This window comes from Canis lupus, chromosome 34 (assembly GCF_048164855.1).
Source record: "Canis lupus baileyi chromosome 34, mCanLup2.hap1, whole genome shotgun sequence".
NCBI lineage: Eukaryota > Metazoa > Chordata > Mammalia > Carnivora > Canidae > Canis > Canis lupus.
The window spans coordinates 13,998,190-14,024,732 of record NC_132871.1 but is presented as its reverse complement, the minus strand read 5'-3'; the positions used below and the strand labels follow the sequence as shown (position 1 = coordinate 14,024,732).

The following is a 26,543-nucleotide window of genomic DNA, read 5'->3' as shown; positions in this document are numbered from 1 at the left end:
AATGTGACAGGGCACTCACTGTACTTCTAGCTCAACTGTACGTAGATACACTTTAAGTTCGTGTGATCTTTGTCCATTTTATCTAGCAATTTTGGGCACACTGGAGGCTGAAAAGGAGAGAAGAAAATCTGGGCTGTCATCAAGAGTTCAGTTTCGAAACCAAGGCTCTGAGCCCCGGTACACTCAGGAGCTGACTCTGAACAGACAGAAGCAGAAGGCCTGCATGGAGGAAACCCTGTGGCTCCAGGTGAGGCCCGCGGACGTCAAGGCAGTCGTTAGGACAGAAGTTGGGTGTTATGGTGGCACGTGTAGATTTCTGAAATTTATACCAGCAGCCTATTATTATCCCGGACAAAAGGAAGCATTGTCTGGAGTTCCCCAGTAGCATTGGTACCATGCTTGACTCTGCATACTTTTCAGGAAAACATCAGAGATAAACTGCGTCCCATTCCCATAACTGCTTCAGTAGAGATCCAAGAGCCAAACACGCGGAGGAGAGTGAATTCGCTTCCAGAAATTCTTCCAATTCTGAATTCAAACGAACCCAAGACAGTTCACAGAGATGTAAGTCTTCCTGACTTTGGTATTGCCAGAGCTTTTGCCATATTACTAGGCTACATCACACGTCTTTGAAGGCAGTGGGACTAGGGATTTGCTTTTTAAAGTCCATTCTCTTGTATTAAATAAGCTTTCTAATATATGCAGAGTTTGTTTGAGATCTGTTTCCCAAATTAACCATGAATATAGAAACATATGGAATACAATTTGGAGCCCAGAGAGTGTTCTTTTTGATCATTTTTGGCCACAGCAACTTACTACATACTCTCACATTAGGTTTCTCCTATGGCCATATATAGAAAGAAAAATAAATTGCATTTTACCCTTGAGAACATTAATAGGTAGAAAATAAACTTGTTAGTCTGAACGCTAAAATCAAGGGAGATAAGGTTCAGCAAGGCAGAAAAGGATTAGCCATGAAATAGTCATTTAGTGGCTTTGTAGCCTATGTAATCTTAGGAAGACAATTTGTATTATATGGCTTGCTGTATGCCTCCTGGGACGTGGGGCCTATTGGCTAGGGTTCAGGGGGGCTGAGACACAAGAATAGGCTGGGGCGCGGTGGCATCCTGATTGGGCATTGTCCAGCTTCTGAATGTGGTGGCCCCCCGATGAAGCCTTTCAGAAGTGAGTCCTTGCTGCTTTAGGCTTAGGAGATGGTGGCTCAGTCCACACACTGTGTCTTCATTGTCAACCAAGTGTAGTTCCTGATGCTTTTATATTCCTTTTCCATAGAATTTGGATGTTTGTGATTATCACATGAATATTTATGCACGTTCCTAGCTCTGTAGTCCTGTTGAACATAACAAGCAACGAGACAGCTTTCCCGCTTGTCAGTGTGATTATTCAGCGCCCATTGGCACTGTGCCGTTTGTTTTCCTGACCTTAAACTCCGTTTCCTCGTGTGTACGATGGAGCCCACAATAGTGTCCTCATACGTCTGTTGTGAGCATTAAGGGAGTAAAGCTGTGGGGCTTTGGGCAAGTCACTTAACCTTTCAGAGTTTAAATGTTCTCATTGGTAATACGGAGATACCACAAGCCTACTTTATAGGGCTACTGTAAGAAGTACAGTAATAATAATGCTGCTACCCAAAGCCCATGGCCAAGTGGCAGAGCCAGGTTTGGAGTGTGGACCTGTGTGGCTGCCAGGTTCATGCTTTTTCCTACACCTCAGTGGCCTGGTCACTGTGTGTGTGTTTAAAGAGTCCTTTATTCCTGAGAGACACAGAGGGAGGCAGAGACACAGGCAGAGGGAGAAGCAGGCTCCCTGCAGGGAGCCCGATGTGGGACTCGATCCCGGGACCCCAGGATCACGCCCTGGGCCAAAGGCAGACACTGAACATACTGAGGGGCCCCCTCAGTGTGTGTTCTTAAAGCACCGCTCTGTTCAAGGACAGAGTTAGAAGACGGTTCAGTTAAAGGCCCTGGGTGCCAGGCAGGTACCCTGGAAGCTTTTGCCGTAGTAAATGTCGCAAAGGGAAAGGGCTGTACGAAACAGCCAGTCACTGTTGCTGGTCCCAAGTGGCATGCATTACGATAGTTTTGTTTCCCTACAGGTGCACTTCTTAAAAGAGGGATGCGGAGACGACAACATATGTAACAGCAACCTTAAACTGGAATATAAATTTTGTACCCGAGAAGGAAGTCAGGACAAATTTTCTTATTTACCAATGTAAGAATCGCCCTGCCATCCTAGTAAAAATGACCGGCTTTGCAGTGGGTCACTGGAAATGTACTGAGGATTTTGTCGCTTTTGTTTTATTTTTGTGTGTGTTATAGTCAAAAAGGTGTCCCAGAACTAGTTCTAAAAGACCAGAAGGACATTGCTTTAGAAATAACGGTGACAAACAGCCCTTCCAATCCAAGGGACCCCACGAAGGACGGAGATGACGCTCATGAAGCCAAACTCGTGGCAACCTTCCCGGACACTCTGACTTACTCGGCGTACAGAGAACTGAGGGCTTTCCCTGTAAGTGATTTTGGAGAGCAGCTAGGAGGGAAAACCCAGCACTGTGCGCAAGGGAACACGTGGTGATTTCGTGTTTTTCTGTCACAGGAGAAGCAGCTGAGTTGTGTTGCCAACCAGAACGGCTCGCAAGTGGACTGTGAGCTTGGAAATCCTTTTAAAAGAAATTCCAGTGTAGGTGACGCCTTCACATACAGTGCTGTGCCCTGTGTCACGCCATCACCGGGTCGACCTGCTTGGTCTGGGCTAATGTCTATTTCTGTCTTTTTTTTTTTTTTTTTTTTAGGTGACTTTTTATTTGATTTTAAGTACAACTGAGGTCACCTTTGACACCACAGACCTGGATATTAATCTGAAGTTGGAAACGTAAGCGTTACTTCAACCTTTTCATTCAGAATTATTTCATGAAAACACAGCCAGTCCATGAATTGGCTCTGCTCTGACTCGTAAAAGAAGCGTAATTGTAATGAGGAAACTGTTAAAATGAAACCCTATTGTTTCCTTTTCATTTTCAGAACAAGCAATCAAGATAATTTGGCTTCAATTACAGCTACGGCAAAAGTGGTTATCGAACTGCTTTTATCGGTCTCAGGGTAAGTGTTTGTGTTTAGCATAACAAATCAGTGTTTAAAAGAACCATTTACAGTCCTCGCTAAAACTGGTGTTTTTTAATTTAACAGAGTTGCTAAACCTTCCCAGGTGTACTTTGGAGGTACAGTTGTCGGTGAGCAAGCTATGAAATCTGAAGATGAGGTGGGAAGTTTGATAGAGTATGAGTTCAGGGTAAGTTGCAGCAGTTGGTCTTTCTATTACACCTACCAACAGCGAACATACACTGCATGTGGTAATATGTGTAATATGTACTGTGATTTTAATAAATGTAGATAGGCAACTTCAATATGCGATATCAACATTAATAAATACTACAAAATAAGCATGATAAATGCTTAGTTAGAAGTGAGTTCACCGATTTTTTTAAGCCACATGCTGGCTTACAGTAAAAGTTCTGTCCTCCAGAATGGAGAACACAGCTGTCATTCAACATAGGACTTTGTTCAAAATCCAGATCCATTTGATAATTTTCTTATTAGAGAGTTTTAATGTCTAAGTGGTGTAGGGACAAAGGAATACCCCGCCCCTCCCCAGAGTCTGTCTGTAAAACAAAGAAAAAAATCTCAAAGTAATTTATACCTGGCTTTAGAAAGTGTTGGGATTTATTTCCTCCTCCGTTGTAAGGTGATCTCTCTTACTGCGTGTGGTTAATGTGCCCTCACATTTTATAAGCCCCGTGCCAGGGAGGAACTCGAATGATTGCTCTGAAGCATTTCTAAGCAAGAATCACAGTGACTCTGTTTGAACCTAAGTAAGTGCTTGGTACAGAGGCGGCTCATAACTCATCTGTGGGTTTGGGTCTGCACGACTCCAAGCAGCCAAGAAAGCATAGTGACCGTGGTTGAGGTGAAAGTCTGAGATAGCAAGAACGTGCCCACCCCTGACCCCAGCAGGATGAAGGGCCTGAGTTCTGCTCTGTGTGTCTCAGCATTACAGACACAGCTGTGACAGGTGCTGGTGGCGGTGGTGCTGACACCTGCACAGGTGTGGCTGAAAGAGGCACCTCTGGGTTCCAGAGCAGTCCAGCACCCCCGCCCCCCACACCCCACACACACAGCTCCTACATCGTTCGGCTTTTGCTGCAGGAAGCTGCCCTGTTCTGGGCTTGGACTCACGATCCATGGGTGTCCTAATGGTTTTACTCCGGCTCTCAGCTGCTACCCAAGCTCCCCACAGCCACCCTTGTAGTAGAAGACAGGCGGTGTCATTTTCACAGAAGGGGCTTCCCAGAGCAGGCTGTTGGTGCACCACCGTAGCAGAGGCTCTTGTCTGCCCTGCAGGGAGGTTCCAGAGCCACGCACGCACACTTGTGACCTCCCCGGAGCTGCGGATTCTGGTGCACACAGCAGTTCCTGGGCTGTATGAACAGTGGTTTCTCTTCTACCTTTTCTAGGCCTGAATCTCTATTTCGGGCACCCTTATTTATCTGTAGGCCATTTTTGGAGCCTATACTTTTCATTGTAGGATTATGCCAGGTATTTTGGCTTTTTTTCGTTGGCAACAGGAGCTGCTCCTTAATTTTGTGAAAGAATTACACTGAGATATAATACGTATTATTTTCTAACAGGTAATTAACTTGGGTAAACCTCTGAAAAACCTCGGCACAGCAACCTTGAATATCCAGTGGCCAAAAGAAATTAGCAATGGAAAATGGTTGCTCTATTTGGTGAAAGTCGAGTCCAAAGGATTGGAGAAGATAGCTTGTGAGCCACGGGGTGAGATAAACTTCCTGAAACTAAAGGTACGTTGCTTTACCCTGTGTCTCCATAGTGTAAATAAAGGAAGCTAACTTTTGTGAGAAAATCATTACTTTCCTTAGGAAGGCGACCGAGTGGCATGCCGGCTGCTGCTTTGGTGTCCGTTTCTCTTATAGTTGAATAAGGAGGTCAGGCTGAGGATTTCTGCTGATTCACTACCATTGGGGCACATTAGCCAGGGTGACTTGGTACTTGTGGAGGGAAATGACGTCTTCTGGAGCTTGAGGACCCAGTGTGACCTAGAAAGAGGACCGGGATGTGCTTCTGGGGTGATCCACTCAGTGTTAGCTCCCAGTAGAACCAAACTCATTGCAAAAGATACTGGCACCTCAGCTTTCATTCATGATTTTTTTTTTTTTTAAGATTTTATTTATTTATTCACGAGAGACACAGAGAGGCAGACACATAGGCAGAGGGAGAAGCAGGCTCCCTGCAGGGAGCCCTATGCGGTACTTGATCCCAGGACCCCAGGATCACGCCCTGAGCCGAAGGCAGACGCTCAACCCTGAGCCACCCAAGCGTCCCTCATTCCTAATTTCTAAAATAGTTATCCAGTATTGATGGTGTCTTGGGCACTGTGCCTTAAGCGTTTTATTTGCCTTTTCTCATTTCATTCTGAGGTCTTTTTCTTACCCCAACCATTTCACAGATGAGAACATTGAGATTTAGAGAGATTAACGTGCTAAGAATCACATGGCAGTCAAGACACAGATTTTGCATTCAGGCTCAGCCCTGCCTGTTTTCAAAGCCTCCATGCTTAACTGCTCTGTGCTGCTGCTGCACACTCCTATTACTGGTTTATCATTTAGGCTCCAGTTTGACCTGCTTTGTTATTGCATGTCTGTTTCTTTTTAGTTTTTTTAAACCCTTGTGTTAAGGGCTGATTATGAACAGATTGCAGTGAGGGGACTACTGTGTTTAGGTTCTGAGGTGACTGGGTATGATCAGCATTCACAGTTGGTAGCTTATAGAAGAATCCTCTGCTCATCAGCTTTGAGAAACAAGACAGTCCAGTATTAATTTTCCAAGGAAAATGCTATTGTACAACTTCTTATGCAGATTAGTTTTCAGTGCTCTACTTTGAATAAGTTACATACTAATCCTTTTGGCTTTTTTCTGTTCTTTAGTGTCATTTATTTATTCAAGATGTGCTGACTTTTTACCATGTGTCAGTTCTCGAGCTGGGTGCTAGGGATACAGGGATGAGATGTGATGCCTCGTCCCAGGATGCTCGGCTTAGTGAGGAGACAGAAGAACAAAGCAAGCCCCCTTTTTCTTCACCAGAGTTTTAAAGTCAGTGGAGGGCACTTGGGTGGCTCAGTGGTTTAGCGCTGCCTTCAGCCCAGGGCCTGATCCTGGAGTCCTGGGATCGAGTCCCACGTCGGGCTCCCTGCATGGAGCCTGCTTCTCCCTCTGCCTGTGTCTCTGCCTCTCTGTGTCTCTCATGAATAAATAAGGAAAGCCTTAAAAAAACATAAAGTCAGAGTAGTATTTTACACTTCACTTATTTATGTGCTTTGGGTGACAGGAGATAGGTGAATGTTAATTGCTGATTGTGTGAATTTGGCATCACTTGGGAGGGAGTTCTCAGGAGGTCTGTGCAATAGTGACAAAGAATTACATTAAGTAGAACTATTTTGGATATAATTTCTTTTCAGGAGTCTCACAACTCAAGAAGGAAACGGGAAATTGCTGAAAAACAGATAGAGGATAGCAGAAAGTTTTCCTTATTTGCTGAAAGAAAATATCAGACCCTTGTAAGTATTTTTCAATGGCTGTATTTGCCAGACGGCGGCAGGAAGGCCCTCCCCATACCGTTGGGTTTTGACTCTCACTGTCTTCTCCCCAGAACTGCAGCACGAATGTGCGCTGTGTGAACATCAGCTGCCCGCTGCGAGGGCTGGACAGCAAGGCCTCTGTTGTTCTGCGCTCGAGGTTATGGAACAGCACGTTTCTAGAGGTTTGGCCCTGCCCAAGGCTGTCCCCTGGAAGTCACTTGCTATTTCTGAGGACATTTCTCACTTCCTTAACCCACTTGCCAACTTTGTGTCCAAACAGGAATATTCCAAAATGAACTACTTGGACATTCTCGTGCGGGCTTCCATTGACGTAGCCGCCACTGCCGAGAATATCAAGCTGCCGAATGCTGGCACTCAGGTGAGCGGTTCCTCAGCCTTCACGGAGTTCAGAGCACATCTCTCCTTTTCCACCCCATGCCCACAGCATGAGGACGTGCTATCTTGGTACTCTGTCCCCTCACAACACCATTACCCCCATCAAGGAGAAGTCAGATGATGCTTTAAGGCACTTGCACTCCAAACTGTATTTTAATAGAATCATTGGAAAAAGAACTACATCCAGGGTCCTTCCTCTAGTTCTGCAGTACTCACGGTAGATTTGAGGGCCACTGGCCCACTGAAAGAATGGGTGTGTCTCCCACCTTTATAGAAACCCCAGGTCTGGGCCTGGGTGGCTCAGCGGTTTAGCGCCGCCTTTTGCCCAGGGTATGATCCTGGAGACCCAGGATTGAGTCCCATGTCGGTCTCTCCCTGCTTGGAGCCTTCTTCTCCCTCTGCCTGTGTCTCTGCCCCTGTCTCTCTGTCTCTCTCATGAATAAATAAATAAATTCTTAAAAAAAGAAACCCCAGGTCTGATACTGTCCCCAGTGACGGCAACCACCATGTTATGGAGTAGCTCATGGCATGGGTGGCCAGCTGTAGTTATTAGAAAAAGATCTCTTTATATATGAATCCAGACTTGAGTCTTACAAAGTCAGTCCTTGGTTACGCCCCTTGGAACAAGCCCTTTGGAACATGTCTCTCTCTCTCTCTCTCTCTCTCTCTCTCTCAGCCACGTAGCAGTCTTTGGAATAACTGAAGGAAACTGGCATGCCCCTTGGACAGGTCTCTCACTGTTCAGAGCAAAGCCTCCAGATCTTCAGTTACCTGTCATGCCAGGCCCTCTCCTTCGTGGGCTGGCCCTAGTCAGGCGGGGTGACTCCTGGATGGGTAGTGTGGGGGTGTGTCCTCTGCCTCGTTCGGCACACCCTGAGGCCCTGACTCCCAACACTGTGGCTACTATTGGTCGGTCTAAAACTTGGCTTTTCAGTGTACATAGAAGATTCTGTTTGCACTTCTAGCAGCTACTGTTTTTATTTATACTTATACTTTCTTAACAGAAACTTCTAGCAGTTTCTGTTCTGTTGAAACTTCCAGGTGTTTTCAACAGAACATGTTATCAAGCTGTAGCTCCCATATTCCATTCATGAGAAATTTTTAAAAATCTAAATGCCTGCTTTTATTTTTTATTTTTTTATTTTATCTTTTAAAGATTTTATTTACTTATTCATTCATGAGAGACAGAGAGAGGCAGAGGGAGAAGCAGGCTCCATGCAGGGAGCCCCACGTGGGACCCGATCCCAAGTCTCCAGGATCACACCCTGGGCTGAAGGTGGTGCTAAACCACTAAGCCACCCGGGCTGCCCCTAAATGCATGCTTTTAAATGTATGCTCATGTTTCGTGTGATTTTTCTTGAGGTCCATTGTTTCAGTTCACAAAGTATTTCTGAGTCTCCACCATTGCCCCCTCTTAGCTTTCCATCCCTGCATGCTTTGTCCTTTTCAAAGCTGAGGAGCATGCCTTCTGTGTCCTCCTCCGGGCAACTGAGAAAAGTACTGAACAGAACTGGCAGCAGTGGCTGTGGGGGCACACTGGGAAGGGCTCCCTGTGGGGTGGAGCCCATGGAGGCTTGTAGCGTGCTCTTGAGATAGAATGCATGTCATGGACCACAGTGTTTTGCAAAAAGAGACTGGATGGAGAAAGATTGTGAGTACCTTGTCCCCAAGGTAATCTTAGGAAGTGCTTTGGCTTCAGTCCTGTGAGTAAGCGCAAAGTGCATTGAGCTGCCCTGGGCCCTGGTTTCTGAATACAGTGACCCTTAGCTGTCACAGCCTGGGTGGCTCAGTTGGTTAAGCGTCTGCCTTCAGCTTAGATCATGATCCCGGGGTCCTGGGATCGAGCCGGTCAGGCTCCGTGCTCAACAAGTCTGCTTCTCCCTCTCCCTCTGCCCACCCCCCGACCGCCACTCATTTTCTCAATCTCTCTCTCTCAAATAAATAAAATCTAAAAAAAAAAAAAAAAAAAAAAATTCTACCATCCAAACTAGAAGACATCTGTCTGAGGCATATGCTAAACTGGGCAGGATGCTGGGACAAGGGTTATAAATCAGGACTGTTCCGGGCTCACCAGGACATGGTCCCCGGCCTTAGATTATCTTTGCATGCCCACTGTAGCCCACCCTTCTGCCTCTTACCAGTAAGGCATCATAAGGGACTGTCAACTGAGCCAGAACCTCCATGAGATTCCTTCCCTGCCCCTCTGACTGGAGGCAGCTGTTCTTGCTTTCTGTAACTTTAAATCAGTAACCGGGAGAATCACAGAGTTTTTAGAGCTGGAAAAAGAACACACACTTTAGAGGAAGGGGACAAACATTAATAATGCATTAATAAAATGTCCACAGTTTACTAGGCATTTTATCTGTGTGTAGTCCCATAAACCTCAAAAGGACAAGGTAGATGCTGTACTCCTAAAAAAGGAAGCAGGCACAGCAGGGGGATGCCAATTGGGGTCCTGAATTGAAACCTGGAAGACTGGTTGGTTTCAGGGCTCCTGTTCATTTTGGTTCTGTAATACGTACTCCCTGTCAAGTCCCCAGATCTCAAATACAGATGAGAAAACAATCCAAGGGAGGTTGTCTCTCTCTCAGGGTCACAGGACCTGTAGACATGTGGAGGGGAGACCAGATGTTGGGCTCACACGCCCTCATCAAGTGCTCTTCTTTCCTGGAAGGTGATGGAACCGGGATGCTGGTACTCAGTCTTGTGGCTGGTCACACATGCAAGTCAAGTTCTCTTGGGCATTTCATGTGAGGGCGTGGAGAACTCGTGTATGCTGATGGAAATTGGAATCTCTGCTGTGATCCTATTGGCTTGTTTAATACTTGGTAGATATATGAACGGATTCCTAGCTTATGTCTAGAATGCATTTCTTTTGAAAACAGGGACATTTTCTTACCTCTAGTCTTCTGGTACCTCTTCTACTGACTTGTGTTTTTGAGCGACAACAGCTCCAATGTCCTATCTATAGATTTCTTTAGCAATTTAAGGCATACTTTTTCTGGGCCTAAAGATTTGAGCTTAATTCAAGTGTCAGGATGCTTTTCCTTTTTTTTTTCTCTCCCATATTATGGGTTTCAGTTTCATCTTTATCTTGGTGCATCTGTCCTTCCCGGCCTGAAAATCCATTTTCTTTGGAAACAGAAGCCGAAGAGGTGGGGGTAATTCAGTCTTGTCTTTCCATCTTCATATTAAAAGTTCTCCTTGCTTTTACTTTAATCCTGGCTTTAAGAAGAAAGAAAAAAAAAAAAAAAAACCCTTTTAGTTTCCTTATAACCCAACCAATTTTAAGAGCTGTGTGTTTACTTCTCAATACAACACTTTTAACACATTGTTATAACAGAGCTGGTCACCTAATTGAGCCAGAAAAAAGGGTTACATTTTAGCATCAGTTAAATCCATCCAGTTTACAAGCACTTATTAAGGATACACTGCCTTCCCTGCACAAATTCTAAGGAAGCGAAAGTTCAATAAGACACTGTGAACTGTTAAGAATTTCATGGTCTAGGGAATGGTGAACCAAGAGATAATTGTTGAATTGAGCAGAGGAAGGAAGAGATTGTTTATTGGGTGTATTTAGATAGCCCCCACTTCGTTCCTAAGGAAGTTGGAAAAGAGTATCTGCTTCCTGGCTGCCAGACATAAAAGAAAAGGCACATGATTTTTCAGGGTAAGGTGATTTTTCAGCTTCTTTCTTCTTTCAGAGAATTTGAGATGCGGATCCTTTTATAAGATGGGTTTCTGATAGGAGGAACACTCACTAAGGGAATGAGGTCTTTAATAGAGAGTTTTGTGAAAGATGGGAAAATACCTTCGTGGAGTGATTTCTTGCGCTGATGTTCAGTAAGAGTAGAGGGTATTTATTACGTTACAGAGTGATTCGGGGAAACCATTTTGGCTGTGAGTAAGTGAATGAGGTCTAAGCTCTGCTCACGCGTGATGGAATTTGATGTGTCAGCAGAGCTTAAGCCCCAGTTCCCCTTCAGGGACACATAATGGATGAGGTTCACAGGCATAGGTCATCCCCATGGAAATGCCTGAATTTTAAAGAACCCACCCACCCACCCCGAAATTGTTTTTGGAGTTGGAGTCATTTCTACTCACCTTAACCTGTCTCTGTCAATAACAGCTGCTGTGGCAAGATGTGACCAGAGCTCTAGGAAGCTGGTCACAGTTGGTCACCCCCCACCCCCTGCCCGATTCTGAGGCTAGCTTCCCCTTTATTCCCAGTCCCAGCTGGAGAACGACTATCCTACAGAAACAAAACTTTAGCTGACAATTTAAGGAAACAAAATCTTGGCGGATTGGCCTCATTCACCTTCCTGGACTGCAGTGTGGCCTTGCACACAGCCTGGATTTGCAGAGCACGTCAGCCCTTTAAAAGTGTGGCTCTGCCCCTGGCTTCAGCCCTGTCTTTGATGCCCAGTGAGTTGTTTTACAGTTTCTAAAAGACTCCAAAATCTGGCAGAAACGGTAGCCAGACTTGGGGCTAGACGTCTGTCTCAGCTGTATTTCTGTGTACACCCCACCCCCACCCAATCAAAAAAATGACCTTGTGCAGCTCTCATACTGTCAGGCTGCTGCCATTTATAGAAGGGGCTTCCCCTTTTTATCAGCCATTTAAAAGGCTCCGGTACGTGGTCTGTTGATGAGGCCAATTCCCCTGCCAGGGACCAGTCTTCACTGTCCACTTCCAGATTTATCAGAGCTTATATTCTTAAAAATAAGGATGGCCCTTCCAGGTTGTCCCCTTGCCCCTGGGGACGTACTGTATGCTCCCCATGCTAGATAGGGAAGCAGAGTGAAGTGACACAGCATAGGCTAATTACTTGTTTTGGTTCAGAGTAGGCAGGCCTACGGGTCACGGCACGTGCACTATTTTATCATGAGTCTCTCAACATTCCTTTAATTTTTGTTTTTATTTGAGAGAGCATGAGTGGGGTAAAGGACAGAGGAAGAAGCAGACACCCCACTGAGCAGGGAGCCAGATGGATGCAGGGGACCCCCAGGATCGTGACCTGAGCCGAAGGCAGACGCATAAGGGGCTGAGCCACCCAGGCGCCCCAAAGATTGGTTGATTTTGAGAGAGAGAATGAGTGGGGGAGGGAAGGGAAGAGGCAGAGCGGAGCTTGGGGCTTGATGTGGGGCTTAATCCCAGGACCCTGAGATCATGACCTGAGCTGAAATCAAGAGTCAGACGCCTAACGGACTGGGCCCCCCAGGTGCCCTCTCCCCATGCTTGCTTCCCACCTTGTGGATACGCCCCTGTGCTAGACCCAGTAGTCTCAAGAAAGGGTTGGTTTAGCTTAAAGCTGGGGTGCCTGTCAGGGGAAGGCAGGCGAGGGGAAGTGAACCATGAGGCCCCCCTGGGGGCTGGCTGGCAGTTTGAGGGAAACCTCACTGAAAGCACAACAGGAAACACAGTAGCTGATAAAGGTGTTACAGGCCGTGCTGTGGAGAACACTGACTTCTTTCTTCTTAAGTGTTCAGAAAAAGGCAGTTCTCTTGCTTTTAAAATACATTCTAGAAGTCAAATGAGGTTGAGAAGCTGTTTTCTAGTAGAAGTAGAAAGGGAAGTATTTTAGTGCAGAGACCCTTTTTTTATTGAAGTAGAGCGACATGGAAGCATTTTTAGGCAGCATCCGGGCTTCAATACTAAGAGTACTTGACTGAAAACACTTCTCAGAACTTGAGCGCTCACACTTTTTGTTTACCTTTCACTTTACATTCTCTTACTTTAGAAATATCTGAAACTTCAAACTGGAAGCTCCCTAATCTGTTTACAAAATCATATTCAGAGCAATCATCAGGTCTTTACAAGCTTTGAAAAAGTCTCCTGGCATCACGGAAATCCACTTGAATTCTAAATGCACGTAACCAAGTTATTGCAAATTGCCATAAACAACTTTTTAGATTTCTGAGTAAACACTACTTCTGTTTAATTAGTATGTGCCAACTATCCAATATTTAGAGCTTAGGTTTTTCATTAGCTGCTGCTTTCAGCTCTGAGGCACCTCTGAACAAATTGAGCGTCTACTTTGTCTAAATACATTGTAGAACGTGCATCAGGCCATTTCAGGGAATTTTTTTATGCATGAGGGTCCTTAGACATCCTAGGGAAAAGTTAAAATGGTGTCAGCAATGCAGCTCTGTCTCTATTTTTATATTTGACAACATCTTTAAAATCCAAGTGAGGAATACAGGCTAATTGTACATAAAATGGCCCTTTTATTTCCATTACTGAAAACAAAAAAGGAACATGATCATCCTCAACAAGATACTGGTTATACAAATGAAACAAGACTGGCTGTGTCCTGACGACTGTTGAAACTCGGTGATGAAAAATGATGTTTTATTATATAATTCTCTCTACTTTGATTCAGCATGTTTCAAAAAGATGAGTTAGCCAAAACAAAAAAATACCAAAAAACAAAACACTTTGTCAAAACACAGTCCAGTATTTTCCAGGTTCTGCGAAAAGATCTCCCATCAAAAAGGCATCTCTTTCATCCATAGGCTGCATTGCTCAAAGTGTGTCTGGAAGCAGAATTAGGAGTATAAACTCCTGGTATTAATCCTCACTCCAACCCCCTTATAATGAATGGTGCTTTCTTTTATGCCCTTAGATTCGTGTGACTGTGTTTCCCTCAAAGACCGTAGCTCAGTATTCAGGAGTACCTTGGTGGATCATCCTAGTGGCTATACTTGCTGGGATTTTGATGCTTGCTCTCTTGGTGTTTATACTATGGAAGGTAAGTCCTATTTGGCATTTGAGTTCTAATGACTTAAACTTTATTTGACCTTTTTTAAAAGAGTGAATTTATTACACTGATAATCTGCACATTCCTTTGTAATGCTTCCCTTTTCCCAACATTATGAAACCAGGCCAACTATAACAAACTTGAGAATTTTACAGTGAACTCCTGTATATCTAACTCTAGTACCTTATAGTTAAAAGTGTATTATTTGTACATTACAAGGAGTTTCTTAAATAGAAAAAATTTGGTGTTTTTCGCATAATCTAGCATGTTTGGCAAATAATTTAAAAATTTTTTACGACTTTAGTATTTATCTAAGATTCTGAATCTGAGCCAAATTGTTAAATAGCACTTTAATCTGAACCTGTATCTGTGTTAATTTCAATTTCTGTAAAGAAACGCTCATGGTAGCCACTGGGGCTTGTGACAGTTGCAGCTAGATTAGGGATAGAAAACCATGAAATTAATAATTCCATTGCAAGGGGATCCTCATAGCCTCTCTCAAACATGAGGAAGACCCGGGTTTAATATGTTTTTCATTAGAATTTGGTCCTGCAAGTAAAATTAGTATCTTCTCCTTGATTTCTGCCAGTAAAGAGTCTACATTATAAAAATGTGTGTATGAGGTGGATCCATACTTTTGTTGCCAAAGATTATTGCCTGTAGAGTTTGGATTATTCCAAGTGAGTAATGGAGGTTCACAGTTCCTTCTCAGTTACAAATTGCAGAAAACTCTGAAAGTTTATAATGACTTACTTGGCAGCAAAGCTTGACATGTGAAGAGAAGCTATATTTTTTTTTATCCTTTATTTAATGGTTCTGTGAAACTAACAATGTTTTGATTAGAGTGGCATTATGTATGCAGCATATTACTTTTCTAAAATGCCAAAATTCTAGATTGATCCAGAGGATTTTGGATTAAATGATCATGAACCTCTACAATCAATCTCTAGGGTAACACTATCTTTATCCTTTCCCTTGGATCCAGTAGTACAGTTGACAAGGATTCAGGATATTGTCACTTTCAAATATTGGACATTTCTTTTTTGTTATTTTCCCAAGTAACTTCCTTTTGCCAGTCTGAGAAAATTTTCTGGTGTGTGATATGCAACTTGGTGACTGCTCATGCCCAGACTTCTCCCTGCATTGGGTATTAGCCAGTCCTACCTCTGATGTTCATTTCAGGCCCCAGGTTTCTCTGGCCAGCACAGGAAATGCTCTGAAAATTATTTTGGTATCAAAAACTGAATTTGAAGTTTGATATTTGAGGATGTGCTTTCTAGAGGAGGTCACAAGGACAGTCTTTTTCAGAGCAGGTCTTATTGGCAGTCCTTAATGAGAGCATAGCAATGGGTTGAGAATTAAGAAACCCAAGTTCTGTAATTTTAGGTGATTCATCTCCGTGGGCATGGTTTGATTTAGCTCTTTAGGTAATGAATTGAACTGTATGATCTCCTGGGTTGTTTGTAGCTCTAAAGTGTCCAGAACTCACAAGGGAACTGCAAAGTATTAGACAACCTTAATAACCCCTACATGAAGACCATTTTCATTACTTTACTAATACTCTTCTTTCTGAAAGTGAACTATTTGTTTTCATGTTTTAAAATCATAGAACATAAGGGCCAGAAAGGACTCCAGTTCAGTGACCTTTAAACTGGGTTTTGCACATCCACTTAGGTGCCAAGATTAAGCTAGGTGGTGGAACTAGGGCCAATATCCTCACTTCAACCAGAGAAGTTCTAATGTTATCTGCTTTAAATACTAGCATATTGCATAGGGTTTTGTTTGGAGGTAGAAAAGTCCTTCGGGCTGGTTAAGTCACCTTCATTTTGCAAACAAGGATGCTCGTGCCTATGGATATTAAGAATGTTGCCAAGCTGGAAGCATTCCTACACACTCAACTCTTATTTACTGCATGTGTTATTGAAAGTTGGCTGGGTGTGTTCAAAGAGTCACAAGTAGATATCAAGATAAAAGGTTTAAACCAATGCTGCCCAATAAAACTTTTTTGATAGTGGAGATGTTCTGAAGCTGCACTGTCCAGTGAGGCACAGGTGGCTACTGAGCATTTGGAATGTTGCAACCAAGGCATTTTTAATTTAAATTTGAATGCTAGCATGTACTTAGTAGTTAGCCATACTGTACAAAATAGATCTAGATTTTTACCTTAATGAGTTGCCAAACTAGGAAGCAGAATTTTCCAGGAGGGAAGATTTATTTGACCAAGTTATATTTCAAAGGGCAGTTCTGGAGCCTTATGGAAAGTAAATAGAAAAAGTTCTTCCTGGTTGAATGAAGGAAATTGTAGTAGAAAATGGAATTATATCTCTGTGTTCATTTAGAGTGAACTAACCCGAGGAGCGTAACTTGAGGTTACGTGGTGGTTCAGAATTTGGGAAAATGATAGCAATCATTCTTTCATAATGGCATATTTCGAATTAATATTGTGATTTACCCACAAATCCAAAGGCCCCAAGTAGATGGCATTTGTTTTATAAAATTTACTGTGAAAGGCAGAAAATTGCAGTATCTATTTTATTTGTATTTGTGTTAAATCTTGGCAAATTTCTTTGTTGCAATAAACTGCAGAAGTCAATCTTTTGCCTATTCTAGAGTTCATATACTCTTGCATGAAGAAGCCACCCAAAGCTACATTCAGATGGGTATATAATTTTCCTTTTAGGATAGTTTTTTTTTGTCCTTAGGATTTCTGTTATAAGTTGAAAAGTCAATTAGGTAATGAATGTCCTCTATATAAGTTATTTCACCAGAGACCCATGGTAATCGAGTTGGTTTGGTTGCTGTCACAGTGTAACATAGTGTGGTGGCTGTTCACTTTTGGTTGATCCATAGTGGTCTCTTTGTAACAAGCTATACATAGAAAACAGGTTAAAATCTGAGATTTTCTTTTGTTTAGCTATTATACACAAAACTGTAAAACTGACTAAATACCTTGCTTCCTTATAGTGTGGTTTCTTCAAGAGAAATAAGAAAGATCATTATGATGCCACATATCACAAGGCTGAGATCCATGCTCAGCCGTCTGATAAAGAGAGGCTTACTTCCGATGCATAGTATTGATCTACTTCTGTAATTGGTAATTGATCAATGTTTTTTAATTGCTAGCTGTGGGACCTGCTATGGTTGTGGTGGCTAACTTTAAGAGCAACAGCTTGCTGTGTGTGTCCCATTAACAGATGTTTCCAAATGTCCACACTGGCTTGCCTTGCTTGGATTTATTTTACTTCACTTGAAAGCTCAGTTTTTGTTTTTGTTCCTAAACGCACAGAGTCTTTTGTTGCAGGTGAGTTACTTTTGTATTGTAAAACATCACCCACAGCAAAGAAGATGACTGGAATCTGTGTACACCCAAAGGGAGACATTACACCTCCCTAGTAGCCCAGTTTCCTTGTGTTGTCAATCCAGTACATAGCATCCCACTTGGAATTTCAAAGATGAATAAGAGATCATTGCAGATTTCTTGTCCGCTTTGGAATTTCCCACAGATAGAAGCTTGTGTTGACTGCCTAATTAACCTGTTGCATGTTGGAAACATTGTGTTTCTCTTGATGAGAAGGCTTTCTCACTGTCCTTTTTGATCTTGCTTTATTATAAAGTGATGGCTTGGAATGCTTTTATTGTTGCTCAGAAATTGTTTTTTGCTAGCTAAGCATGCAACTTCCTTTTCCTGCGTATCTACTACTAGTCAAAGACCATTACGACAAACTATGACTGTTGACATGGTGGACAATTTCAGAAAATGGTTCTTTGCCAAAGTGACCTTCATTATACAAAATTCTAATATAAAAATGCTGTAGTTACTGTTTCAATATGTTGTAATGGAGTTTGACCTTGTTTCATGTTTCTAGAGATCTTACTCAGCTTTGGGTCTCAGTTGATTTTAAGTTCGTGTTTTGCTTGTCTTGTTTATAAATCCATGGAAACAGGAATTGGTGATAATTCCTTTTTCCATCTCTGTGAGCATAAGAGGATGGAATTACTCCTGTGATCTCTTTCCATGGCACTGTCACAATGAATCCCAGCATTTCCATTTCAGTTCTATAAACCACCCTTGATTTTTCTCCTTTTTTTAAAAATTGAAGAGCCACATTTTATAATAGGTGTTTTTGGCTTTTTGCGCAAAATTAAAAAAGGAGTCCATGTGGAAATGGTCTTAGAACAAAAACTTCTTGATCCATTTTCCCTATTGATTTAGTGATGACTGAATCTAATTTTACTTTGTCCCATGACACTTTTATAACATCATTCAACATAAATGTTCTGCTCCTGTTACATGAGAACATTGACCATTCCAAGTATCTTCCTCATCCTCCTCCTAACTGCATTTCTAAATTAAAAACATCTTTTCCATGAAACATATTTTATTCATTTTAAAAATTCAATTTGATCAAAAAGTTTCCTGATATATCCTCAATAAAAGTCTACTTTGGATCAGATGGAATATTTTTAAAAAAATGAATAAAATATATATTAATAATTTAAGTGTAAACATCTTTTGCAAAAGAAAATATTAGGGATGCTCTGAAATGCAGTGTCATACTTCCCTATGCTCTTTGTGGCACATGATTAATTTGATTATAGGACATAGTACATGATTTATTAATGAAACAGCTTAATTTGGAAGTACAACAGGAACTCCAGGCAATATAAACTGCCTTGTAGCTAATGAGAGATGTGTACTTAGCCTTGGAGGAGAGAAGATTCTTAAATGGACTCACTTGAACACTGGCATATTCAAATAATCTGTAAAATATTTGTGATTTGATTCCATTTTGTTAGTAGGTGAGGGGTGTGAAATCTTTGATTTATGTCCTTTAAAAACTCATTGTTTAAATTGAAATGATGTTCTAAATAATCTGATCATTAGGTCTTTAACATATCATGTTGATTATAAAAAACGAAAGCACTGTTCCAGAACTCTGAAATTGTTGGTACAGAGGTGACTTACTACACGATTACTAAATATAAAGACAAGATGGAAAAACAGACTACACGGTTACTAAATATAAAGATAAGATGGAAAAACAGACTTTTCTTCTAGTTTTACAGCTGTCTTCTGTTTATCCCCACTGGCTGTTAGGTCTTTTCAACCTACTAGTTCCTTCTTAAAAGAAACCTTTTTTTTTTTTTTTCCCCTACATGCAAAGGTAGGTGTAGCTGAACAGAAAGCTTAGACATTGCCAGTTTGTGCACTTGCTTCTCTTGCAATACTTACTTTGTTTCTACTTCTCTCTCCCCTCCGTCAGTGCGGATTCTTTAAACGCTCTAGGTACGATGATAGCGTTCCCCGATACCATGCTGTGAGGATCCGGAAGGAAGAGCGGGAGATCAAAGATGAAAAATACAATGATAACCTTGAAAAAAAACAGTGGATCACAAGTTGGAATGAAAATGAAAGCTACTCTTAAAAGGGGCCAAAAAAAAAAAAAAAAAAGCTTCACAGTACCCAACTGCTTTTCCCTCGCCAGCTCAGAAGTCTCAGTGGACCCAAGAGCCTGCTCTGTACCTGAATGTTCATTTCAGACAAGATGACGCACAGTACGAACTTAGCTTTCACTGTGGATCTTGTCCTGTAGCCCGAGGCTCCGGGTTTGCACAACCAAATTTAAGACTGTTGGAATGGAGTTTTCTTTACCTGCCTTAATTTGACTTTCTGGGGTTGCCTTTGTTCTCGGTGTAGCTGACCTCCCTGTGCGGGAAGGGCCTGCCCAGCGTAGCTGAAGTGAAGGAGGCACCCAGTCGCTGCCCGAGTGGTCCCCCCACCCCCCACCCAGGGCACGGTCTCCGCACCCATCCTTCCCGTAGGACTGGAGAGCCTGCAAGCTAACTGTCCCGCATCACCGGACACTGCCGTCGCCGTAGTTGTATTTCAGTTCGAAGTGCTATCTTAAGTTAAATGTGCAATAGGTGACGTTGCCATCCTGCCATCTTTCCCCATTTCCTAGATGTGTGAGTACTCATCACACCAGATAACATACAGGTTTCACTTCTCTGTTCACTGAAACACATAGGTGCAAAAGACTTGAATGCTAGTTATACTTACTTGTATATCGTATTTATTTTTTCTTTTTTACAAACCATTTTGTCACTGACAGGCCAAAGAGTCTCCCGTTTACCCTCCCAGTTGGATTAAACAATCAGAATTAGAACATGGGAGGTCATTGGTTTGAATTTAGTGCAAAAAAAAAAAAAATAAAGCTAATCCTTTATAAGTTATTATATCTCCCTTCATGATAGCCGTCATCCCTTTCCTCCAGACCCAAACTTTGGGTTTAAGTGAAAGTCTATTAAGAAATAGGATTTAACCATAAGATGTTTAATTATATCAGACCGGATATTTCTGAGGGTAGAGCCCTGTGTGACCTCCTGCATTTTTGTGCTGTAACTTTCAAGAATGCTTGGAAACAATGGGTTTGTTGAACTTTGGTGCAGCGTAGGCCCTGCTGCAAATACTGTATCATCAGGACTTGAAAGAAAGGGTTGGTGCCTATGGTGGATCCAAACCGATCCAGTGTGAGACTACTGAGTATCTGATACCAAAGTCAGGACATCATGGCTTTTATGTTTTTAAATGTTATTGGAATCATTTAATCAGTGAGTCAATGTTGGGTTTTTTTTGCTTTGTTTCCTTCCTTATCTATATTCCCCAAAATTACTTTGGGACTGTGCTAACTGTATGGTTTTAATTATAAAAATGAAGTAGCAGAGGAGGAAAACATTTCTATACATTCAACAGAGATTGGGTAGGTAATCTGAATTTTAAAAAATGTTAAGTTATATGGGAAATAATAGCAAACAGGTGCTAATTTGGATCTAGTATAAGCAGCATCTCAAATCTTTCAGAAGAACAAAATACAACTGTATTTGTGTGTCACTGTTGCTTTGGAGCTTTTTTCTTTTCAGAAATCATATGCCCTTAAGATAGTAAGGACATTATTCTCCTTGAACTTTGGAATTTTCATTCACAAAGATATTTTTACAATTGATACTTTGTTTACAAAAATTTCTCCAAAACAGGTCATACTAGCCTTTGAAATCTTTGAAGCAAATCCTTTGAAGCAAATCCTTGCTTAGGTAACTTGTAACCAAATGCACTGGCTTTATAGGTTGCCAAGCAGCTGATATTTTGAAAGTGTCTATGGACCTTTGTTATAAAAAAAAAAAAAAGAAAAAAGAATATCCTAAAAGGGAAGGAAGGGTGGTTCAACAACAAAGAATGTAGTGGTGTTTATTTTTAAAAGCGTCATCTCAAGTCAAGTCACTGGTCTGTTTGCATTTGATACATTTTAATACTAACTAGCACTGTAAAATTATTTCATGATTAGAAAATACCTGTGGATATTTGTATAAAAGTGTGAAATAAATTTTTTTATGAAAGTGTTTATTGCTTAGTAACACAAGCTCTCAAATTATAAATAACCTGAATTGCTTTCTTATTTCATGGAGCCAACCAAACTCAAGTTTTTTATATTTTTTATGTGGTTGAAGGTTTTCTTTCTTCCTTTGGGCTCTACTGTTCAGTTGAGATCATAAAAAAAGAAAAATCTTACAAGATGGTTTTATTCAAGATACCTACAAATAATGATACCATGGTGTGAAGAGTAAGAGTTCTTATGGCAAAGTTGCTTTCTTCTTAGATGTTTTGGATGTGAGAGCAGTTCGGCTGTGCCATTACTCATCACCAAGGATTGCTTTGGCAGAGCTGACTGGCCTGAAAATATTTTCTTCATGAAAGCAATTTTATGAACCTTCTCGAGTTGGATTATCACAATCTAATAAATGAAAATAAGGCATCTATGTAGTGCTCAGATAATATAGCATGCCATGGCCTTGAATAAATTTCCAAGGCAAAAAATGCATTATCTGTCAAATAATAGTTTTCTACTGTACTTGGTATCACATAGTGAATTTTAGTCGTCTTCGTTCTTTGAAGACAAGACAGGTTTTACCACCCAAAGAAATCTGAGGGGTACTTTTAAATGACAGACCAGTGGCTATGAACCTTTATTCACAGTCCCATGGACCTACCCAGATTAATGATTGGTGTGGAATCGTCATTATAAGTGTCAGCAGCTGTGGTTTGGCTAGAGCATAAATGACCTGCGCTGGATATCATGGCACTGTTTTATAGGATTCTACTCCTTTCTCTTTAAAAAATCCTAGGAGTGACAGTAGTAGATAAACAGGAATACCCTTGGATCCACTGACAAACATTAACATTTTGTTGCTGGTTACGGGTCACTTGCCACAGTCTCACAATGGGTCATCCCCTTGGGGTTGAGGCTGTTCTGGAATATGGAACAGATGTAAGGGTAAGATCAAGTGTTCTACCCTAAATGAAGACCACTTAATAAGAACTGATATCTGGTACACTAACTCATGAAAAGACAACGTGGGAAGATGGACTGGGATTTTGTTTTAAAGGAAGAAGAGTGAACTGCTCCAGGTGGCTGGGTTCCACGGAAGTACAACCTGATGGCCGAGAAACCAGGAATGTATGAAAATCGTAATCAGGAGGGGGAGCATAAAGTAAATGATTAAAAGCAGTTCCTTAAGACCAAAGGGTAGGGTCTAATGGTTCACCCACTGAGGAAAAGGCAAGGTCCAAAGAGATGAAGAAAATGAACTTCAGTAGGCCTCTGTTCTTTCAGTAAGTAGTTCCTACTTATGGTCAAATGGCAAGTTAGTGTTTTCTTTCTCTTATTCCTTTAAAAAAAAAACAGGTTCTGCCAACTTTGAAAGGCATCTGGCCCAGTGCTGAGGCCACATCCACAGAGGCGTTAACCAACAGACCCACCCAGAAGGAAGGTGATAGAGGATTTAACCATGGGATCCCTTTAAGAATAAGTGAATTTGAAGACAGAAACCAGAATGAGAAAAAACTGGCCTAGCACAGTGCAAAGGGGGAGGCAGGTGCAACCGAGTGCATAACCGACCAGGGAATGCTGAACTAGGACACTAGAGTGAGGCGTCCAAGTGCAATTTTTGTAGAGTCCGCAAAGCTTAAGGGCCTCGGTCCTCTCTTTGCCCTTCCCCAGAAGCCAGCTCTCAGACCGTTCCATGGAAATGGGCAAGGACAGACCCACATGAGCAGAGGTCAGATAAAACTTACTATTCATACTTCTAGAACATTCACAAAAAAAGTCTCAAACTACAAGGATGGCAAGTACGTCATCATCCAGAACTTAGCAGATAATATTACGTGAGTGCTCTGTTAAGATCCTGTCACTGTTAAGGGGTGCTGGGGTAGCTTAGACACTCTTGGCCGAGTGTCTGACTCATGGTTTTGGCTCAGGTCACAATCTCAGGGTCCTGGGATCCAGCCCAGTGTCGGGCTCCACACTCAGCAGGGAAGCCGCTTAAGATTCTCTCTCTCCCTCCCTCTGCCCCTACCCCATGCTCACTGGCGTGCTCTCTCAATGTTAAAACAAGATCTATCATTGTGAAATGGAGACCAATGCAGTTTAATAACTGATAGATGAATAAACATGTGGTACATGTGTTCTATGGTATATTACTCAGCCATAAAAAATTTTTTTTTCCATCTGAGACAACACAGATGGACCTAGAGGGCATTACGTTAAGTGAAATAAGTCAAAGACAAATACCGTGTGACTTCCTTTAGATGTAGAACATAAAAACCAAAGCAGAAAGAGACCCATAAATACAGAGAACAAACTGACGGTTGCCGGGGTGGGGGGTGTGGAGAGGAAACAAAATAGTGAAGGGGAGTGGGAGGTGCACGCTCTCAGTTTTGGAATGTATAAGTCTCAGAAATGAAAGATGTAGCCAATAATACTGTAATAGCATTTTATGGTGATAAATGGCAGCTACACTTGTGTTGAACACACATAATGTATGTATATAGTTGTCTAATTACTATGTTGTACACCTGTAACTAATGTAGCACCGTGTGTTAACTGCACCTTAATAAAGAAACAAGGGGCACCTGGCTGGCTCAGTCGGTAAGCGTCCGACTCTTGGTTTCAACTCTGGTCATGATCTCAAGATTGTGAGATCAATCTCCCAAGTCGGTCTCCGCACTGGGTGTGGAGCCTGCTTAAGATTCCCTCTCCCTCTGCCCCTCACCCTCTAAAAATCAAAAGCAAAACAAAACAAAAAAACGAAAAAGCAATCCAAAACTCTCCATTATTACTACAGTCCTCCCCTCCCCAACACCTTTTATATGACCCCTAAGAATGAGAGAGGGTCTCAATGAAAGTGCTATTTGGGGGGGTGGGGCACAGTCATATTTGGTATAATAAATCCATTTACTTACACATTCAATAGTTGTAGAGCACCTCTTATAGCACCTATTACAGGCCAAAGTCTGGAGAAACAGGAGTAACACAGACATGATTCTTGCTCTTGTGGAACTTCTGTGATAACGGATATTTAATTAAAAAAATGGACATCACAATAGCTAATTTATACTCTTAAATATAGACTCCACTGCCATTTGTCTATGTAATGATATTACTTATCATATCTTGTGTAAAATGGACCAAATCACAATTTGCGAAAAAGTTCCCAAAGACTAAAATGATGTAATGGTTGCTTTCAGGAGGAATTAACCAGTGTTCTTTTCCTTCCTTTTAAGTCTAACAGGGTGTATAAAATACTGGAATACCTAAAAGACTCTAAGAAAAGTTTTATGTGAAACAACAGATGGTGCTGTCAAGCATAAATAATCCACTTTATCCTCAAGCAGCAAAATTTTAAATCTTGCATTAAGATACCAACGGCTGACAGATAAGGTCAGGGCCTGGGCCTGGGCCTGGGCCTGGGCGGGTGGAACTTGCCTCCAGAACCCACCCCGATCCCAGGAAATCTGGAGTCGTTTTCAACCTGGGCTGCAGATCTGAGGTTCTGAGGGAGCATTTGAGACAAAACGGCGATGCCCAGACACCCCGCAGACCGGCCCGTCCGGGCCTCGGGGACCGGGCTCCAGAGCGACTGCAAGTGCAGCCCAGGTTGGCAACCTCTCGGGTCGTCGGGTGGTCGGACCTCTCAGTGTTACGGGAAGGGCTCTGCGTCCGCGTGCAAATGCCCCATTCCCTGCGGCCGCAGCTGAGGCACCAGCGGCATCCTTGCCACGAGGGGGCGGGGCGGGGCGGGGCGGGGCCCTGAGTGGGACGGGGTACTCCGACCCGTGCCTGGCAGGGCCGGGCCTCAGGTGCTTCACCGGTCGGACGGCAACTGGCAAGAGGAACCTCCTGGGTCTTGTAAGGGCGCAGGCGACTACTGGGAGGCAGCCGTGACCTACTGTCCTCGTTGCACCTGCCCTCGGAACCGCCGGGACGTTCAGGCAGGAGGGAGGGGGGCAGAGAGATCTGGTTCCGCTGCCCCATTTCACAGATGGCGACACAGTTTCTTAAAATCGTCCCTGAACTTCCCTGCTCGCTCCGGGCCCATCACACCCCGCGACTCCCTCGCAGGCCGAAGGCTGCACCCACGAGCTCACGCCGCGCCCCCCGGCCCGGCCCGTGCAGTGCGGGCGCCGCTCCCGAGTCCCACCCGGTCCCCACCCGCGGGGCCGGCCCCTCCCCCTCCCCCCCACCCAGGGCCGCGCCCACTCCCGGACAGCTGTGGCGTCTGCAAACTGCTTGCACGGAGTCGGGGCTCTGTTCTTTGTTTTTCTTCGGACCTGGAGGAGCGTGGAGAGCGGATGCCGTGGCCCAGGCCTTCTCGGGGCGCCGGGCGGCGCGGGCGTGCGCCCCCCCCGGGCTCCCCTTGGGCTCCCCCCCCCCCCCCGCCCCGACAAGTAAATACAATTAAAGATAAATGGATGCTTCCTCGCGTCCTCCGACACACAGTCGACCGTCGGGCCTGGCGGGAGGGCGCCCGCCCTCAGCACCTGCCGGCCGCACTGTCGGGGCAGCGCCGCCTGCAGCCCGGGGCGTGACCTGGGACCCGGGGTCGAGTCCCGCGACGGGCGCCCTGCGTGGAGCCTGCTGCTCCCTCGGCCTGTGTCTCTGCCTCCCTCCCTCCCTCTCTCTCTCTCTCTCTGTCTTGTGAATAAATGGGTAGAATCTCAAAAAAACAACCCAACGAACCTCAGAGCGCACTGTTGGAAGGAGGCGCCGTGGAACTTCCCGTCTCTCCCTCCCGTGTGCCCGTCGCTGACTGAAGGTCCACTAAAGGCAAAGTCAACAAGACCGAAGCACCACTGGGCGGCGGCCCCGACCGCGCGTCCCCCCCGGCGCAGGCCGCCCCCTCGTGGCCCGTGGCCGGCGCCCGTGAGCCGCCCCGCACCTCTGGGGGCCTCCGCCCAGCCCCAGGTCGAGGCTTCCAGCGGGCTCCGGGGCCGCAACGCCGCGGGTCCCTGGGTTCCAGGTGCGAGGCCAGGGCCCCGGGCCGGCTCCCGCTCCGGCTCCGTCCAAGGCCCTTCCCTGTCACTTCCCACGTGGGGGACTCGGACAAATGTGCTGCCCCCGACCTGTGGGGAAGACGCAGAGTAGGAGCAGCGAGGCCTCGCCCTGTCCGGCAGGTGCGCCCTGACCCCCCGCCCCCCCCCCCCCCAGTGTAAGCCGCGAGACCCCCCCCAGCGCCGATCAGCCCCACTGGCAAATGCAGAGAAGAGGCCGCATGGAAGACGGGAGGGGGTCCCTGGGGGGCCCTGCAGGGCCGCTGGCTGGGGGCCGGTCACGGGGAAGGGCGACGCGCGCCAGGCCACAGCGCCCGCGGGTCACCAC

The 26,543-nt window shown here is 44.0% G+C and overlaps 1 protein-coding gene across 2 annotated transcripts in view; it reads left to right on the top strand.

The window, feature by feature from the left end:
- ITGA6 (integrin subunit alpha 6) overlaps positions 1 to 23,809 on the top strand; it is an 81,687-nt gene extending 57,878 nt beyond the window's left edge. The window contains exons 12-26 of one of the 2 annotated variants that reach the window (XM_072811399.1): positions 87 to 247; positions 421 to 564; positions 2,117 to 2,232; positions 2,340 to 2,529; positions 2,617 to 2,700; positions 2,813 to 2,892; positions 3,042 to 3,119; positions 3,207 to 3,309; positions 4,706 to 4,879; positions 6,554 to 6,652; positions 6,745 to 6,855; positions 6,954 to 7,052; positions 13,696 to 13,821; positions 16,795 to 16,924; positions 19,095 to 23,809. In XM_072811399.1, the coding sequence (XP_072667500.1) occupies positions 87 to 247; positions 421 to 564; positions 2,117 to 2,232; positions 2,340 to 2,529; positions 2,617 to 2,700; positions 2,813 to 2,892; positions 3,042 to 3,119; positions 3,207 to 3,309; positions 4,706 to 4,879; positions 6,554 to 6,652; positions 6,745 to 6,855; positions 6,954 to 7,052; positions 13,696 to 13,821; positions 16,795 to 16,902 (1,673 nt within the window). In that variant the 3' untranslated portion in view covers positions 16,903 to 16,924; positions 19,095 to 23,809. The remainder of the gene's footprint in view (positions 1 to 86; positions 248 to 420; positions 565 to 2,116; positions 2,233 to 2,339; positions 2,530 to 2,616; positions 2,701 to 2,812; positions 2,893 to 3,041; positions 3,120 to 3,206; positions 3,310 to 4,705; positions 4,880 to 6,553; positions 6,653 to 6,744; positions 6,856 to 6,953; positions 7,053 to 13,695; positions 13,822 to 16,794; positions 16,925 to 19,094) is intronic. The other variant, XM_072811398.1, reaches the window with a different exon arrangement.
- Positions 23,810 to 26,543: the final 2,734 nt, after the last annotated feature.